This window comes from Phocoena phocoena, chromosome 19, assembly GCF_963924675.1.
Source record: "Phocoena phocoena chromosome 19, mPhoPho1.1, whole genome shotgun sequence".
Lineage (NCBI taxonomy): Eukaryota > Metazoa > Chordata > Mammalia > Artiodactyla > Phocoenidae > Phocoena > Phocoena phocoena.
This window is the reverse complement of record NC_089237.1, coordinates 7,727,367-7,747,295: the sequence shown is the minus strand read 5'-3', so window position 1 is coordinate 7,747,295 and position 19,929 is coordinate 7,727,367. Positions and strand designations below refer to the sequence as shown.

The 19,929-nt window shown below is 44.6% G+C and overlaps 1 protein-coding gene across 2 annotated transcripts in view; it reads left to right on the top strand.

Annotated features, from left to right (window-relative positions):
* The window catches only part of RNF157 (ring finger protein 157), an 80,557-nt gene that overhangs the window by 20,298 nt on the left and 40,330 nt on the right, over positions 1-19,929 (top strand). For both annotated transcript variants that reach the window (XM_065896850.1, XM_065896851.1), the window contains exon 2: positions 2,444-2,562. In XM_065896850.1, coding sequence (XP_065752922.1) covers positions 2,444-2,562 — 119 coding nt within the window. The remainder of the gene's footprint in view (positions 1-2,443; positions 2,563-19,929) is intronic.

Sequence of the window (19,929 nt, the reverse complement as noted above, 5' to 3'; positions counted from 1 at the left end):
AATAAGGTTTTCCTGCCTGTTATTTAATGAAAGAACTGCCTCACTTTGTGGCGAGTGATTTTATCCACGTTGTTTTGTTTAATAAGTGTTTCTAGACTAAAGCAGCTCCATGTGTAGAAAATCCAAAACATGAACATTTGGTTCCGTTTTTCTGTTAGAACGTTCTTCTCTGTCTTCCTTGCTGTGGCTTCTTCACAGGCTGAAAGTGCTGAATCTCATTTTTTTTTAGAGTTTGCTGTATACCTAAAACATTGAAACACTGACCTGAGCCGTGTAACACGTAAAGAAGACTTTTGCCGATTCATCTTTGTATTAATCTAAGAACTGGGGTGTATGAGAGCATCGATGAAGTATGTTATGGTAGGAGTCGTTCACTTTGAACAGCTTGCCTTTGTGGGAGAATTAGATTATAGAAATGTGGCTTAAGAAGCATTTTTTTTGCTGGAAGGGGTGTGGTGAAAAGGGAACCCTTCTGCACTGTTGGTAGGAACGTAAATTGATACAGCTACTATGGAGAACAGTATGGAGGGTCCTTAAAAAACTAAAAATAGAATTACCATATGACCCATCAACCCCACTACTGGGCATATACCCAGAGAAAACCGTAATTCAAACAGAGACATGTACCACAATGTTCATTGCAGCACTGTTTACGATAGCCAGGACATGGAACCAACCTAAGTGTCCATCGACAGATGAATGGATAAAAAAGATGTGGCACATATATACAATGGAATATTCCTCAGCCATAAAAAGAAATGAAATTGAGTTATTTGTAGTGAGGTGGATGGACCTAGAGTATGTCATACAGAGTGAAGTAAGTCAGAAAGAGAAAAAAAAATACCGTATGCTAACACATATATATGGTATCTAAAAAAAAAAAAAATGGTACTGATGAACCTAGTTGCAGGGCAGGAATAAAGAGGCAGGCATAGAGAATGGACTTGAGGACTTGGGGTGAGAGTAGCATTGACATGTATATACTACTGAATGTAAAATATTTGGCTGGTGGGAAGCAGCCGCATAGCACAGGGAGATCCGCTCGGTGCTTTGTGATGACCTAGGGGGTGGGGTAGGGAGGGTGGGAGGGAGACGCAAGAGGGAGGAGATATGGGGACACGTGTATGCACGTGGCTGATTCGCTTTGTTGTGCAACAGAAACTAACAGTATTGTGAAGCAATTATACTCCAATAAAGATATATTTTTTTAAAAAAAGCATTTTTAATTGAAGTATAGTTGATTTACAAAGTGTTCATTTCTGCTGTACAGCAAAGTGACTCAGTTATACATATACATACATTCTTTTTTCTATTCTTTTCCACTATGGTTTATCACAGGATATTGAATATAGTCCCTCTGCTATGCAGTAGGACCTTGTTGTTTATCCATTCTATGAAAAGCATTCGTTTAATCATCAGATTTGGAAAGTGTTCCCAGATGGAATGTGTGGTGTTACCTAAGCCTCCCTTGGTGACTTAGTGCCATCAGGTCCTGGCACGGTTCTTCCTTCTATCTGGATAAGGCAGATGGGGATTCTGACCCTGACCGCTGATTGCATCTGGTTAGTGTAGAGTTGAAAATATCCCTGCCTCCTAGCTGGTCAAGGTGGGGCAAAGAGAGCCTGTGTGACTGATGTCCCTGTAACCTTGGCCGTCAGCACTGGTAATGAATTTGAGACTAGGGTTTGTGTATGTGTCTGTGTCTTTCATAGCACTAAACCTGTCCAATTAAACTACATGATCTATGTGGTAGTAGGTAGGTAAAGCCTGGGGCAGTATTATTTACATTTGTATTTTCCTATTAAACAATCATTATGAAACAGATATGAAAAACAAAGGGCCTTCATTGTGGAGGGTTATGGAGGTATACACATAGGTAGGTAGGTACTGAGACTTCTGTGTATAAGTATGAGCTGGCTTATGACAAATCTAGGCAAAGAAGCGTATGTGTGTATGCACGCTGATACCTGCAGTTAAGATTCCTGAAGAGGTGGAGAACAAAGAATAATCGCTTCCAGTGTAAGGAAAAGAATCAGGAACAAAACACACATATATGTTCCTTAACATATATATATATATATATATATACATATATAAAACATAGATATGTTCATACATTATATGTTCATGTGCATTGTGGGGCCTTCTGGTCTTTTGCTTCATGGTATCATAGGCAGATCATGGTAAAGATTCAATTAAGAATGTCACAAGGAATACGGTGGTCTATTTTATATTTGGTATCTTGGGTTCTCACTGCTATGATTTTGCTTATTTTGTGCCATTATCCCCAATCAAGAGAAGAAAATTTTCCTAAGGTTAGAAGTTGCTCTAATTGTTTGTTGAAGGGCTAACCTTTTTTTTTTTTTTTTTTTTCCGCATCAGCTTTTTCGCTTGGCTTAGTTTGACTGGTTTCTGTTTGATTTTTCTGTCTCTCGCCCTCTAGGAAGCTATTTTGCCAGCCACTTCATTATGGGAGGAGAGAAGTTTGATTCAACTCATCCCGAAGGCTACCTGTTTGGAGAGAACAGCGATCTGAACTTTCTGGGGAACAGACCAGTTGCGGTATGATTGTAATCCATTTACATCCACGCGGGGCTAAGTGGCCCAAGTCAAATGTTCTTGTCAAAATAAGTTTGTAATTGCTGGTTCAGCAGTGTTTGTAGCTTGGTCTGAGTTGAGAGGGGCCCTGGGAGCCAGACCGCAGCCTCTTTGATGGATCAGGGTCTCCTGGCACTAGAGGCCGCCCCGTGGAAAAGTACAGAGTCTGCCTGAGGGTGAGGACAGCTCACAAACCCCAGCTCTCCTAGGGATCTGAAGCTCTGCCTAAATGCTCCCTCTGCGGACTGCCCTTGCCCAGCCCCTAGCTTGCCCTCACCTTGCTTTTCATTCCTCTTCATAGCACTTAATACCATATAAGCATTTATTTCTCTGTCTCCTCCTGTTTATTATCTGCCTTCCCCATCAGAAGGTACATTTCACAGGGCAAGGGCTGTCCTACTGCTGCATCCCAGCACCCAGGACAAAGCCTGGGACATTATGATAAGCCCTTAATAAAGATGTGTTGAATGAATGACTCAAAAAGTTCCCCTTGATATCTGATCTGCTATCAGACTGTCTCTCTCCCCATTCATTCAACTCATTCCATAAATGTTTATGGAGCATTTTCTCTGCACCCAGCCTGAGGCTTTGTAATAATAGCTTCCATATGGCTATCGAGTGGCTGCTGTGTGCTAAGGAAGGCCCTAGAGACTTCTCAGGCATTATTCCTAATCTTCACAAAGACCCACCTGACAGAGGATTTATTATCAATCCCATTTTGTAAGCGAGAGAAGTGAGGTTGTGAGAAAACTGAGGTTCCGAGAGATGAACAGCCTTTATGAAGTGCATACTATGTTCTGGGCCCTGTTCGAAGTGCTTTACAGAAAGTTTTCCCAAAGTCACATAACTAGATCTGCCTAGCCAGAGATCCATAACCTTTCCACTGCTTCTCATTGCTTCAAAATATCCTGCCTTTCTCCAGAAACTCCTAGTTTAGTGGGGCAGACAAAACATAGGAACAGGAAATGTTTCAACAGCACTCAGGGTCTGAAGGGATGGGGTTCTGTAGGAATAGGGAGTGGGGGAGGGGAGTGGCAAGGGCAGATGCTTCGGTGCTGGTGTGGCGAACAAGGCCTTGGAGGATGGCTGGGTTTTCACGAGGCGGGTGGGAAAGGGGCTTCCCGGGAGTGAGGTGCAGAGTGCAGGCCTGAAAGCATTCACGTTTCTGTTGAATCAGCAACCATTTACTGAGAAACTACTGTGTACCAGGTACTGTGATAGGTGCTGGGGATACAAAGCTGAAATGAGCATGGTTTGTTCCTCCCCTGGAACAAATAAGGAAGCCAGTCTGGCGGGAGTGGACCTTTCCTGATGGCGAAACAAGATTGGAAAGGTAGGTGGGGACTCCATTACCTCGAGACGCTTTCCACTCTCTCCTGTAGGCTCTGGGGAACACTGAAGGTTTTTAGGCAGATAAGTGCCCTGGAGAAATTATTTTTTTTGTTTGTTTGTTTGCTTTTTAGGAAGGTTAATCTGGTGATGATCTTCCATCTGGAGCTTTAATTAAAAAACGTTAGTGGTGGTGGTGGTGGTTTTCATTGTTTTCTTCCTTTCTATCTGGGGTGACAATCCGCCCCTTCAACACCTTCTAATTCTTAGTCCGATAATAGTACTTTAGAAAATACCAAGTCCTTTCTGCTTCAGATTCACTTCTGACAGCTCACACTTACCAAATGTCTATTCTCTGATTTTGCTGCTACTACCTTAGCCATTAGAGTGGAAAGATCTTTTTTTTCTGATTGAGCCAGATAAGTGCTCTTCCTCATTCACCGAGAGTCAGCTCATGCCTGGAAAATGCCCTTTCTTCTCACATGGACTGGTTGTTTGCGTCCATTTCTTCCTTCCTTTTTTCTTTCCTCTGGTGTCAGAATAGTTTATGTACTTTAAAATAGTGTAGTTGTTTTGTTTTTTTACCTTTTCAGGCCGTAGATTATTTAATTTATTTAGTTTTGGCTGCTTTGGGTCTTTGTTGCTGTGCGTGGCTTTCTCTAGTTGTGGTGAGCGGGGGCTGCTCTTCGTTGTGGTGTGTGGCCTTCTCACTCTCTTGTTGCAGAGCACGGGCTCTAGGCACGCGGGCTTCAGTAGTTGTGGCTCGTGGGCTGTAGAGCGCAGGCTCAGTAGTTGTGGCGCACGGGCTTACTGCTCTGCGGCATGTGGGATCTTCCCGGACCAGGGCTCGAACCCGTGTCCCCTGCATTGGCAGGCGGATTCTTAACCACTGCGCCACCAGAGAAGTCCCAAAGATGATTTTAAAACAAGGGAACACTTCTTTAGGTTCATTTTGAGGTTTATGCCAGCTAACGAACCTTCGCAAAGTTTAACCGCCTTGTTTACACTTCTCTGTGAGCCTGTGAATGAATGAGCTCTTCCAGGAGCACAGGAGAGCAGACTTGACCTTCACTTGCAGGCTCTCTCCCAAAGGAGTATCAACACTGGCCGTTCTGTTGTTGTTTTTATGAAGTAATCATTAACTGTGCTTCATGTTGCACAGAGCAAATGTTCTCAAAAGACATCATGATTTCACGTTAAGGAAGCAAATCAGGGTCACTTCAAAGAGGGAGGTGGAAGCAGAGAAAACAGAAGAAATGTAGCACATTTCCCTTTGCTTTCCCCCTTTCTTAGTTAATAATAATAATAGCTAACATTTATTGAACACTTACCATTTGCCAGGCCCGGTTGTGCTAAGCTCTCCGTACGTGTTCTCTCGTTGTGTTCTCACCCTAACGAGTAGGGTCCTGATTTGACAGATGAAGAACAAAGAGACACAAAGAATTGAAACAAAGATCGCAAAGCCTGGAAGTGACTAAATCAGGATTTAATCCCAGCAGTCCAGCTCCAGAGCCTGGGGTCCTCTGCCCTTTCCTGCTGGTCAGGTGAGGTGCACTCAGGACCCCTGCGCATGTCCTGTCTGTGAGTCTGTCTAAGTAGATCATCAAGTGAGGCTTGTGAGATACGGAGAGACAACCATCCGAAGGTAGCCAACATGGCCATGACATGTTCTCCTGAGTGTCTCTTGACAGAATCCATAGCTGGTGTGTAATTCCACCTGCTGACCTGACCTGGGGAGTTTGCCGTTACCGCAGGTCAGCTTGTTTAGGGGAAGGCCCATCGATTGAAGGTTGACTGGTCGCTTGAGTTCTGCAGAGCTGACCTCTACTCTCTAGTAACGTACCTCGGTGTCGGTAAATGGGCGTCAGGTTGCAGAGGAAAGCAAACAGCCTTATAAAGCCATCCAGCAGCTTCAGGCAGGAACAGCACCTCTTTCCAGAGAGATGGGGACAAAATATGTTGAAATAAATTATTAGATTAAATTATAAATGCCATAAGCTTCCTGGCTTCTGGGTCTTGTTTTTCCTGTCATTTCTGAACGATCAGACTAAGATGAGTACCATTCAGTTATCGCTCAGCCTGTAGTTTTTACTGGAGCTGATCTCCCACCTAGGATAATCCATCAAAGTCAAATGTATTATCAAGTCTTCAGGTCAGATTTAAAGAACCAGAGTGTGTGTATATATAGAAGGATGGTTGAAGAGAGGTTGGAATCAAGATTGGAAGTTTTACGTACCTTAAACTTTGCAACCTTGGCAAGTCCATCACTCAGGTTTTCAAATTACCCACTTGTAAAGTGGAGGCAGTTCTGACTTTATAGGAATGTCATGCTTGAAAAATGCGTTGCAACTGCTGGATGCAAAGAGGTATGGAGCAATGTTAGCTGCACTCACTAGGCTTTCAGGTTGGTTATTTCTGCAGTTACTGATAGCTCTGGGTGGAGAGAATACCCACTGGTTTTTTTTTTTTTTTTTTTTTTTTTTGTGGTACGCGGGCCTCTCACTGTCGTGCCCTCTACCGTTGCAGAGCACAGGCTCCCGGACGCGCAGGCTCAGTGGCCATGGCTCACGGGCCTAGCCGCTCCACGGCATGTGGGATCTTCCCGGACTGGGGCACGAACCCGTGTCCCCTGCATCGGCAGGCGGACTCTCAACCACTGCGCCACCAGGGAAGCCCTACCCACTGGTTTTTAAGCAACTGTCTTAAGTAGTGAACAGGGCTTCTGAAGGGCTTTCTGCCCTGGTCTCTATATAGAGGAGATAATAAGATGGTTGTGTTTGTACATCACAGTTGAGTAAAGGCCATTCCTCCCCTTCTTAGGTGGCAGAAGAGCTGGTGCTGATTTTTTTGGTCCTTTATTGCATTAGATCTTATTTTGTTGAGGTAAATTACTGCTAAAACTCTAAATTATTTGGAGGCTTAGTGACCTTAGGATTGTCAGATATCAAGTGTTCTCTTGACTCTCCGGAGTTCAGATCTCTCCTGTCATCTGAGAGGAAGCAGCTGAGTTTTCGTTGGGCCCCTAATACTCCACAACCTCTTGTGTGTTTCGTCACTTCTTCCTCACGCTCCCTGCAGCCAGGCTGCACAGCTGGTGTTAAGAACCAAGGCGCACACAGGTGGGCTTTCCTTCTTCCTCTCATAGAGATGTACCCCAAAGTTGTGCTTAAATCCAGTTGCCATAAACTGAACCCTTTTATTCACATATGGGCAGGGAGAGCAAGTTAGTTAAAGGAACTTGGCGATATATCCATTTATGAAGCAGGATTTTACACATATAGAGCTTTGTGTTAACCATGGTGCCGTTTATTCATACAGTAAATATCTGTGAGTTATATATTGTGCTCGCAACGGGGCATGTAAAGGTGAGAAGGACTTGGCTCCTGCCCCAAGGAGCTCTGGCGGAGTGGAGTGGGCAGATTGCCCCTGACTGTGAGGGATCGTGGTAAGTTCTCCGAGAGAGACAGGGCCAGAGTAATCTGAAAGTGCAGGGGAGTGGGGATGCCCTCCGCCCAGGGAACTGGCTCTGAGAGAGGAGTCCTGGAACCTGGAGTGATGAGCAGGACTTCCTGGGTGGAGACTGGGAAGGTCATTAGGCAGAATTAACAAGCGCTGCAAGGAAGCACAAAGATGCAGAAGTGCACATCGGGCTTCCAGAATGGCAAGTAGTCTGTAAGGACTGGATCATGAGGGATGTTGGTGGGAGATGAGGTTGGAAAGACAAACTGGGCCCGTGTTCGAAGGGCTGTGAATATTGTACTGAGAAGCTTATCCTTTTCTATGGCAGTAGAGAAGGTCGTAGTCATGAGTGGCTTTGCCATTGACTGGCTTTGTGGTGTAGGTTAAGGTATTGGCCATCACTGAGCCTCTGTTTCCCCATCTATAAAAATACCCATCTTGGGGCTTCCCTGATGGTGCAGTGGTTGAGAGTCCACCTGCCGATGCAGGGGACGTGGGTTCGTGCCCCGGTCCGGGAAGATCCCACATGCCGCGGAGCGGCTGGGCCCGTGAGCCATGGCTGCTGAGCCTGCGCGTCCGGAGCCTGTGCTCCGCAATGGGAGAGGCCACAACAGCGAGAGGCCCGCGTACCGCAAAAAAAAAAAAAAAAACCATTTTGGGAATTCCACGGTGGTCCAGTGGTTAGGACTCCATGCTCTCACTGCTGCAGGCCTGGGTTCAGTCCCTGGTCAGGGAACTAAGATCCCACAAGCCACACAGTGCAGCCAAAAAATTAAAAAAAAAAAAAAAGTTTAAAAATCGATCCATCTTGCTGGAATATTTTCAGAATCCAAATAATGACAACTATTGTGATTTGATTTCCATTTTAGAAAGTTAACTCTTTAAATCGACTCACAGTGTAGAGTGGATCAGAAAGGGAGGAGATTAAGGAGACCAGTTAAGAGGTCGTAGTTTTAGTTAAGGATGAAAAGTACCTGAACTAGGATAGTGGCATTAAAAAATAAGGATGGTGCGGATTCAAAAGTTGTGGGCAGTGTGAGTTGAGGGAAGGGGAGAAGTTAAGTCAGGGGACATGGAGGGGGAGCCCCTGGGGGCAGCTACCACTTAAATGGGATGCTCTGCTCGGGTTTTATCTGCAGGTTGGTTTGTGCCCAGGCCCCAGTGTAACCAGACCGGTTGGTCACAAGTACCCCAGTATCTACTGCCTTGGAGCCTGTATACATCTGCCCAGGCTGCCGTAACAAAATACCACAGGCTGGGTGGCTTAAACAACACATACTCACTTCTCACAGTTCTGGAGGCTGAGAAATCCAAGACCAAGGTGCCGGCAGACTGGGTTGCTGGTGAAGGCCCTCTTCCTGGCTTGCAGTGACTGCCTTCTTACTGTGTCCTCACATGGCAGAAAGAGACTGGGAGTTCCCTGGTTGCCTAGTGGTTAGGATTCCGGGCTTTCACCACCATGGCCCAGGTTCAATCCCTGGTTGGGGAACTGAGATCCTGCGAGCCACACAGTGTGGCCAAAAAGAGAAAAAAAGAGAGAGACTGATATCTCTATTTCTGTTCTTATAAAGCCACTAATCCCATCTTGAGGGGCCCACCCTTATGACCTTATCTAACCCTAATTACCTCCCAAAAGCCCCATCTCCAAATATAGTCACATTGGAAGTTGGGCTTCAACGTATGAATGGGGGAGGGGGACATGAGTCCATAGCACAATGTAAAGTCCATGGAAGGAGTGGGCCTCTTTTCCGAGTGAGTGTGTGTGTGTGTGTGTGTGTGTGTGTGTGTGTGTGTATGTGTATTAGATTGGATTTTTTTGCCTTTTGTCTGCTATCTTCTTTCCTTCTTCCTTCCTTTATAATTGTACTACAACTGTTTTTGTTTTGGGCATTCAGTTTGGCAATATTTAGTAAATTTTCAGCTGTGGCCCAGCTATTTCACTTCTCTGAGTGTCCATGTAAAGGAAAAACATACTCCTGTGTGTTTCCTCTGCTCTTAGTATTCTACTACAATGCTGATTCACATTTTTAAAATTAATTAATTAATTTTTATTTATTTTATTTTTGGCTGCGTTGGGTCTTCGTTAGCTATGCGCCGGCTTTCTCTAGTTGTGGCGAGCGGGGGCTACTCTTCGTTGTGGTGCACAGACTTCTCCTTTCAGTGGCTTCTCTTGTTGTGGAGCATGGGCTCTAGGTGCGCGGGCTTCAGTAGTTGTGGCACGCGGGCTCAATAGTTGTGATGCACTGGCTTAGTTGCTCCATGGCATGTGGGATCTTCCCAGACCAGTGCTCAAACCCATGTCCCCTACATTGGCTGGCGGTTTTTAACTACTGTGCCACCAGGGAAGTCCCCTGATTCACTTTTTTTTTTTCCGATTCACTTTTTATTTATGTATTTATGTATTTATTTATTTATTTATGGCTGCATTGGGTCTTTGTTGCTGCATGCAGGCTTTCTCTAGTTGTGGTGAGCAGGGGCTACTCTTCGTTGCAGTGCGCAGGCTTCTCACTGCGGTGGCTTCTCTTGTTGCAGAGCACGGGCTTCAGTAGTTGTGGCACGCGGGCTTAGTAGTTGCAGCTCACGGGCTCTAGAGCACAGGCTCAGTAGTTGTGGCACACGGGCTTAGTTGCTCCACGGCATGTGGGATCTTCCCAGACCAGGTTTCAAACCCGTGTCCCCTGCATTGGCAGGCAGATTCTTAACCACTAGGCCACCAGGGAATTCCCTCCTGATTCACTTTTGACACCAGATGTGTGTGGGTTTTCCACACGTCAGGCAGGAATTGTTAAATAAATTATAGTGTGTCTATACTATGAACTGGTATTCAGCCAAAAATAAAGTAGAGCTGTATCCACTGAGGTGAAAATATATCTATGACCACATCGTTTACCAAAAAAAAACCAAGTTCCTATACATAATGTAGAATCTGGTTTCATTTCTTTATTTTATTTTTTTAATATTTATTTATTTATTTGGTTGCACTGGGTCTTAGTTTCTGCAGGCAGGCTTCTTAGTTATGGCTCACTGGCTCCTTAGTTGCGGCATGCATGTGGGATCTAATCCCTGACCAGGGATTCAACCCGGGCCCCTTGCATTGGGAGCTCGAAATCTTAACCACCACGCCACCAGGGAAGTCCCTGGTTTCATTTCTGATAAAAGTAACAGTGTATAAAAATATATGCGTACATTTATGTTGATATTTACAGGTGCATAAAAATACATGAGCACAATGCATTTTAACCTGTGGTGGGGTAACTCTTGGGGGTGCATCAGTGAGGGGAGGTACTTCCTTCATATTCTTCTATGTTGTTTGAATTTTCCCCAGTGAACATGGTTTCACTTTTTAATTAAAAGCATTTAAATTTTTTCTGAAAATAGAGAAGGGATTACTGCTGAGCACAGGAAGGAAATAAAATATATAGAGGAGAATATATAGAGGTAGGAAAATTAAGGAAATTCATAGAATAATGGTTTTAATTTTTTTTTAATGAACTGCAAGAAGGGTGTGGTCTGCTGAGTGGTTACGGGCTTGTGGAAAATGAGAAAAACATCAGAATAAGCATGGAGAGGGATGGAGCGTTAGCCTTTGGGTGTCAGGCTGCGATGGTTCAGCTTTAGAAACGTCAGATTAGGTGTGGATGTGGCCTGCTTTTAACAACCTGAGAGTAAAAGAAAACACAGATTATAAAAGAGCTAAACTAGGGGATAAATATTCATACTTAAAAAAAAATATATTTATTTAATTTATTTATTTTTGGCTGTGTTGGGTCTTCGTTGCTGTGCGCAGGCTTTCTCTAGTTGAGACAAGTGGGGGCTATTCTTCGTTGTGGTGCATGGGCTTCTCCTTGCCGTGGCTTCTCTTGTTGCAGAGCACAGGCTCTAGGCACATGGGCTTCAATAGAGTACAGGCTCAGTAGTTGTGGCTCACGGGCTTAGTTGCTCCACCGCATGTGGGATTTTCCTGGACCAGGGCTCGAACCTGTGTCCCCTGCATTGGCAGGCAGATTCTTAACCACTGCGCCACCAGGGAAGCCCAAATATTCATACTTTTTAAATGCTTTTAAGGCTTTACAGACAGCTTTACGTAAGGATTTTTTAAAAACAGCATTTTTATAATACATGTCTCCCTACTTCTGGGCTCTCCCCAGAGGTGATCACCCTGCTCAGTTCAGTAAGTGATCTTCTCAATCTTTTACTTTCAGTTTTTTAAAAAATGTGACAAAATACACATAACATAAAAGGTATCATCTTAACCATTTTAAGGATATAGTTCAGTACATTGACAGTGTTTTACGCCCGGTCTCCAGAACTCTTTCCATCTTGCAAAACTGAAACTCTGTCCCCATTAAATACTAACTCCTCCTTTTCCCCTCCCCCTGGCCCCTGGCAACCACCGTTCTACTTTCTGTCTCTAAGAATTTGACTACTCCAGTACCTCATCTAAGTGGGTTCTTACAGTATTTGTCTTTTTGTGACTGGTTTATTTCACTGAGCCTAATGACTTCAGGGTTCATCCATGTTGTAGCCTGTGTCAGAATTTCCTTCCTTTTGAAGGCTGAATAATATTCCATTGTATGGATAGAGCACATTTTGTTTATCCATTTATCTGTCAGTGGACACTTGGGTTGCTTCCACCCCTTGGCTGTTATGAATAATGCTACTATTAACATGAGTATTACATTCAGTTTTTAAGGCACACGTGCACACCAGTATTGGCCTAGGGAAGAAATGACCATTCAGTTTTAGGAACTTATTTTAATGAAACTATTGTAGGGCTTCAATTTTGAAATTTAACTTGTTTTTATATCCTTCCCCCCAAAAAAAATCCTATTTATGTTACCTTTTAATTCTTAATAAAGATGAAGAAATCATTTCAAATACCTTCTTCTAGGGAAAGTTGCTTCCTGACGCTCAGTGAATAAATATCAAATACATAAACAAAGACTATTTTGCAGTGTACAGATAGCATCCTAGTCATTTTTCCAGATACCGAGAGAATATAACCAAATTGTAGATCTTATTCAAGAGTTAGTTTCAACTGTCTCTTGACTCCAGAGACAACATGAGAAAGCTGGTTACTTTTACATGCAGGGTAGGATAGATTCTTTTTTAGGTAAATGAAAGCATAAAATATGAGACTTAACAGTATGTGTAACGTTAGCTCCACCTTTGGTTAGTACGTTATAACATAAAAAAGACAACTTTGGAAGCTAGTTGGTTGGGTCCAAGCGTTTGCTACCTGGCACTAAGAAGAGGATTTTTAGTGGCTTCTGTCTTAGTTTTCCACCCTGAGAATTCTGTTTTATGGAGATGGGTTTCTGTAGTAGATGGATCATGGGACGGACAGGGGTCCCATTGGTATGACAGAGGCCAGCGAGTCACACTATCCAGGGCAGCTACACTTCATGCTGAGGTCCCAGTGATGAGAGGGGGTGCCCCCAAAGAAGTCAGATCAGCTGAAAGGACTGCTTCTGCCATATGTTCCTTTTTTTAAAAATTATCTTTTCTGGAAACAAAACCCAACTGTTTTGTTTTGTTTGTTTTATTTTTGTTTTTCTGCGGTACGCGGGCCTCTCACTGTTGTGGCCTCTCCCATTGCGGAGCACAGGCTCCGGATGCGCAGGCTCAGCGGCCATGGCTCACAGGCCCAGCCGCTCCGCGGCATGTGGGATCTTCCTGGACCGGGGCACGAACCCCCATCCCCTGCATCGGCAGGCGGACTCTCAACCACTGCGCCACCAGGGAAGCCCCAACTGCTTTTAATTTACTTCCTATTGTTGTTTTTTTCTTTTCATTTTTGTCTTGTGAATTGTGAAATATTTATATGGAAGCATATAAAACACATATCTACAGGTAAAGAAACTACAAACACCCTTGGACTCACCACCCAGATGGAGAAATGGAATATCGCCAGCACCTTGGAAGTCCACCCTATGCCTGACCCTGGTCACATCTGCATTACTTTGTTAAATAACAGCTTTATTGAGATATAATTCACCATGGGTTTCTCCATGGTAGAGTTACCATCTTTCCCTTTGTAGTTGATAAGTACCTTTGGGAGGATAGTTTGAAACTGCTGCCTAGGTTTCTTTTCTTTTTTTTTTTTTTAATGCTCACCGTATTCTTTTTTTGTTTGTTTTAATATTTATTTATTTTATTTATTGATTTGGCTGTGTTGGGTCTTAGTTGTGACATGGGAACTCTTAGCTGTGGGATCTAGTTCCTGGACCAAGGATCGAACCTGGGCCCCCTACATTGGGAGCACGGAGTCTTAACCACTGCGCCACCAGGGAAGTCCCAGATTTCTTTTTTTTTTTTTTAATGACTCCTTTCTTAACTAATAGGATGCTGCATATTAGATCTACTGCATTGCTTGGGGATATAAGACAGGGATCATGGTTCTGTGTGTCTGGTGTGTAGGCCTCAGGGTATAGTTTTATGGATTAGGGCTATAGAGAGGGGTTGTAATGTAGCCTGAAATTATGAGAGAAAGGAAAAAAAATTCTCTGGACAAGAAACTTTGCTGGAGATGATGAGGAATAAGAACAGTGTTTAGTAGCTGTTGACCTAGTGGGTTACCTTCCCAATATAAGAATTTCAAAATCAATTTGGATTATAAAATTATGCACTGGGAGAAGAAAGGAGAGAAGGAGAAGGGAACAGTTTCTTCTCCGTTCTTATCATAATTTGGTTTCTGTCCTAGTTGAGAAGATAGTTTTCTTCGGTAATCATGAGACCATGCCCACGTTGATCTCCCCCCCATTACACAGACCATTGATTGATTGACTCATCCAGTCATTCCTTCATAGGGGTTCATTTGACTGAACCCCTATCATCCTCAGGCTCATGTTCAACACTAGAGATACAAAGATAAAATGAAATCCCTGCCTGGAGGAACTTACTTTATAACCAGGACATATGCACGAGCTGGAGGAGGGGCCGAAGAGCAAAGGCACAGAAGCATCTAACCAAGGTGACAGCTCTGCACTACAGGTGATTCAGTAAAATTAAAGTATAGGGTCCAGAGGGTGCAGGGGAGACACAGCAAGAGATAAGGCTGTGTGTGGATCCTGTCCTAGACCAAGGGGCCTTGTGTGCCTTCCTGCAAACTTTGGACGTTTATCCTGTAGGCATGGGGAACCATTCATGGGGTATAAACTGGGAGTCATTCAATATACATTTTGAAAGATCACTCAGACGACAATGTAGAAAATCAATTAAGAGATTATTATTATTACATTGTCCAGATGAGATCTGATCTCAGGCTGCAGCCAGAATAATGAAGAGGGCCCTGATCCGTGAGGCAGAATCAGTGCTGGTAACCAACATAAGAGGCAGAGTCTAGGCTTTGGTACTCAGACTGTATCTCCCGGGCCCTCCCAAAGGGTACGGCCAGCTCATGGGTTTCCCTGCTTTTTGTGGCAGACCCATTCTAGCGTGGTGGCTCCTCCAAACCTTTTGGTCTTTGCTTCCAAAGACGTCTGTGCCAGTTCTGGAATCACTTAGTGTGGTCCATTGCTCTTCCAAGCTCCTAAGAGGCCCCCTCCCCCAGCGCCTATGAGACCCAGGCCTTGGCCAGGGTGTTAATTTCGAGTCATGGGAGGATGTCCTCGGATCAGCAGCTCCTCCTCATTCTGCTCTATAGGCCACACCCATGACCAGCACCCTCAGGACCCACACATCCTTCCAGCTCCTGCCAACACGTGCGTCAGCCCGGTCCCCTGGGATGTTTGGAATAATAACCCCTCCTCTCTTAGCCGGCCCAGCTGGCCCCGAGTGAGTGATGCAGCCAGGAGGAAGATGGGGGCAGTCCATTGTAGGGCAAGCGGTGTCCTGTTAGAGGCTTGTCTTGTTCGAGACTGCTGCCATGGTCTTCAAGCAAGGGGGATTCCTCTATTTTCCACTTTGCGGGCCCAGAGAATCTGGGGTTCACAGTTCTCAAGTAAATAGATACAGACATCCCCATCTCAGGCCTTAGAGTTCACCCTTTCCAACCGGGCCCTGACTTTGACGTAGGAGGCTTGCCTGGGCTGAGTTCAGCCTTCTTAGAGCTGCCACCTCTTAGCATCAGGTCCTGAGCCTGAGTGAGGTTAGTGTCTTTAGGCTGCTGACTGTCATATTTGGCTTCAAATAGCTGGTTGTTGTATCCGAGACTGTCTTTTTCCGTTTTCACTGGGCAGACGGCTCTTAACAACAGCCACCCAGTTCCACAGTCCTTCTCGTGACCATTTCTTCTGCACCTCCTGTACCAGAGACGTTAAACCAGTCAGTGCGTCCCCAGCCACGGGTCGCACTACTACAGCACCCCAGGGGCCATCACCCCACTGATGGGTCCATGTTGCCATCTGGCTGGTAAGCGACCCACCCCCAGAATTCCACGTGCTGAATCCACTTCCGTAGGCAACTTCTGATGCCACCTGGTCTAAGGCAGACTCTGGAAGCAAACCTGCGCTGGAGATTGTTGTGAAAACTCTTTATTGAAGAAGTGCTCTTTGGAGAAGGGGCGTAACGGAAGCCAGATGGGGCAGGGGAGCAAAACTAAGCAGCAGTGTGGTCTTGGCACAGACTTGCTCCAGCCTGGCCCTTCGGGAAAGCTCTGGAGTACAGCTTGCACCACAGAATCCCCCCATCTCGAGGACAGGGGGCTGGCCTTTTGTACCCCTCGCCGTGCTGTCGTGACCATTCTATTGGGTTGGCCAAAAAGCTCGTTCGGTTTTAAGCGAAACTGAGACAGTGTTCACGTTCACGAAGGACTTTATTGAACAACGAACGTACTCACTACCCGAACGAACGCGATATTGTGTGTATTTTGTTCAGCATGTGTACGCGTATGTGTAGGAGTATGCCCACAGTTGGCATTGCTGGGGCGCACAGCATGCCGTAGAAGTTACTGCCAAACAGTTTTCCAAAGCAACGATGCTAACTGTACTCCCATCAGGAGTGTTTGGAGTCCCCAGCACCTAGTATTTTCCATCTTTTTCATCATAGCCCTTCTGGTGGGAGTGCAGAATCAACTTCCATTTTCCTGATGACTCATGAGGTTGAGCACCTTTACATATATTTATTGGCCGTTTGGATCCCTCCTTTGCGAAGTGTCAGTTCAAATCTCTTCTCTTAGCTGAGCCGCTCTTTCTTTCTTAGTGAGGAAATAATAAGAAAAACATGAGTCCTTTCTCAGGTAAATATATTGCAAATATCTTCTCCTAGGCTCTGCTTGCTTTTCACTCTCTCTTTTTAAAAATAATTTATTTATGGAGTTCCCTGGCAGACCAGTGGTGAGGACTCAGTGCTTTCACTGCTGTGGCCCGGGTTCAATCCCTGGTTGGGGAGCTGAGATCCCACAAGCCGCACAGCGTAGCCAAAAATAAAAAATGAATACTAATTAATTTAGTGTGAGGTGTACAATGTGTTGATTTGATAAATTTATATATTGCAATATGATTACTACCAACGTGTTAGCTAACACCAGCATCAGGGCCCGTAATTATTATTTCTTTTTTGTGGTGAGAACATTTAAGATCTAGTCTCTTAGCAACTTTGAAGATTATGCCTTTTCACTCTCTTCCCAGTATCTTTAGTTGAACAGAAGTTCTAAATGTTAATATAGTCCAATTTATCAGTTTTTTTCTTATATGGTAGCACTTTTTGTATCCTATTTAAGAAATCTTTCAAATACCAAAATCATGAAGATGCTTTGGTTTTCCTCTAATAGCTTTGTTTAACCTTTCACACTTAGACTTGTCATCCATCTGGAATTGATTTTGGGGTGTGCTGTGAAGTAGGGAGCAAGGTTCTTTTCCTCCTTTTTCTTTTGTTTAAATTGACCCAGCACCGACGGTGGAAAAGACCATCCATTATTTCTCACGGCACTGCAGGATCGCCTTTGTCATAAATCAAGCAACGGTAACTAGTTTCTCCAGTGAAGAATCCACTCATGTCCAGCCTGGGGGTGGGGGACAGAGGGGAAGGGGTTGAAAATCTGACGGCCGGGTTCCAGGAGATGAGCGGGGAAGGGGCTGTGTGGTCTCAGCAAGCCTCCGTATGGAGACCTTGACTTAGGCCCGTGTTTTCAAAGAGCTCCCTTGCCCTTGGTTGTGCCCGGTGTCCCTGGGACTGTCAAATCCTCTGATTGGTAAACGTCTTCTCTTAGAGAGGGGACAGGTGGCCTCCTGGCCACCTGGCATCTGGGAAAAGATCTCAGAGTCGAAATGCTCTTCGTTCAGACCTTCCCAGTCTCCTCTTTCAAACCTCAGTGTACCCCGCTTTTATGACGACCTGCTGCCTCCAATTCCTAAGCCTTTCTGGGATTCTGGGCATAAATATGTTTCTGCCGTTTCGAATTTCAGCCTTTTCTGTTCTCCTAAATCAGTTTCCACTTGTCTGTGTGTGATACAGCTTCCAATTGTTTATTTCCTCTCCCATTCTCTCTGTTCTTGTGGTTTTACACTTTTTTTCTTCTCTTTCAATCCCTTTGCTGTCATTTCAGTGGGAATTCAGAGGGAGCAGAAGTCAGTACAAGTGTTTAATCTGTTGTGGGCGCTGAGAGGTCTGTCCTAAACCTTTGCATTCATTTCTTCACACTTTCAAATCTGTGCTGATGGGAGCTGGGAAGCACTGTTTGACTTTAAATTCTCTATCATTTCTTCAAACTACATCTCAAATTTTTTAATAAATTTATTTATTTTTGTTTTTGGCTGCATTGGGTCTTTATTGCTGCATGCGGGCTTTAGTTGCGGTGAGCGGGGGCTACTCTTCGTTGCAGTGCGTGGGCTTCTCATTGTGGTGGCTTCTCTTGTTGCAGAGCATGGGCTCTAGGCGCACGGGCTTCAGTAGTTGTGGCATGTGGGCTCAGTAGTTGTGGCGCTCGAGCTCTAGAGCACAGGCTCAGTAGTTGTGGCACATGGGCTTAGTTGCTCCACAGCATGTGGGATCTTCCCGGGCCAGGGCTCGAACCTGCGTCCCCTGCATTGGCAGGCAATTCTTAACCACTGCGCCACCAGGGAAGCCCTATACATCTCAAAATTTGATAGCTAACCCCTTATATATCTAATATGAAATATAAGATATAACATAAAATAATTTATTACATAGAGCAGAGAGGGAATGAGTAAGCAGTATACTTGGGGCTTTGAAATGATAGGGCAAGGATTTTCTGTGCGTAAAAATTTTTAATTAAAAAAAAAAAGCTGTAATGTGACCTTGTATTGTGCTAGAAGGTAATTTGCAATTTCCCTCGCTCTCAATTTGCCAGGGAACTCGAAATTGTCCCTTTTTTTGCATTTATACGTTCTTTGTACTCCGCTTCATGTTAGCCTGAAGTTGTGTAGGAAGCTCTTGAGTGATTCTTAAAGAACTCAGTAAAAGTTCAGTATTTTGCTAGGCACAAAATAACTCACTGTGCGGTCAAGCCAAATCTGATAGGCTGGAAGGACATTCTACTGGAACTCAAGCTTTTTAGCTTAACAGAATTTTCTTATTAATCTATATTCTATTTCAGCTACAGTAATTTATGTTTTCTTTTAATACCAAAAGCTCAACCAAACCAGAAGGAAATCTGGTCGTGTCTTGTACCATACGATCATGGAAGAAGGAACCCGGATATTTCATAGAGAGACAGTTTAAAATAAGAGGTCTTTGTCTTTGGATGTAGAAGAGCTGCTTCACAGCTCACGAAGACGCGTCCTGCGCTCTGTAGAGCTTGTGAAGTCATCCACACTGCAGTGAATGTTGCTGCCCTTTGCACCCATCAGACCCTGTGTTCTCCCCCCCAGATATACACGAGGGGCTCATAGGGCAGCTGAACATACGGTGATCTGTGCAGAGTTCAGTGAGGCCTTTGGCTATTTTATTTAAGCATGGAAAGAATGTGTCTTGTCATTCTGGAAAGGACAAAACTGTGGGGATGGGAAACAGATGAATGGTTGCTAGGCACTGCTGGGTGCAGGGAGGGGTTGGCTGCAGAAGGGAATGAAGGAACATTGCGGGGGGATGGAAGTGTACTGTACCTTGATTACAGTGGTGGTTACAGAGCTGTATGCGTTTGTCAAGATTCATAGAACTGTACACTAAAATGGGCGAATTTTACTGGCTGTAAATTACACCTCGATAAACCTGACTTTAAAAAAAAAAAAAAAAGGGAATGTCTTGGAAAGAAGGAGTGATTCACAGACATGCCAGTGCTCTCTGTGGCCTGGTGTCCATGTGGCCCAGGGAGCCCCTGCTTATGGCCATGTACCAACAAGAGGCGGTGGACGTGTGCCCCAGACGCCGTGTGTGCATGTGGCAGTAGCGGGGAGGGGTGGCAGGGGGCGGGTCAGCATTGCTTCTGCATCAGCAGCCCTCAGCCAGAGGGGTCAATCCTAGTACCCCAGCAGCAGGGAAAAACTATAATGGAAAAGAATATTAAGAAACGATTGTCTATATGCATAAAATGGAGTCACTCTGCTGTACAGAGATTGGCACAGCATTGTAAATCAACTGTGCTTCAATAAAAAGATAATAAAATAAAAAACAAAAAACACATGGCATCTGTTGTTTAGTTAT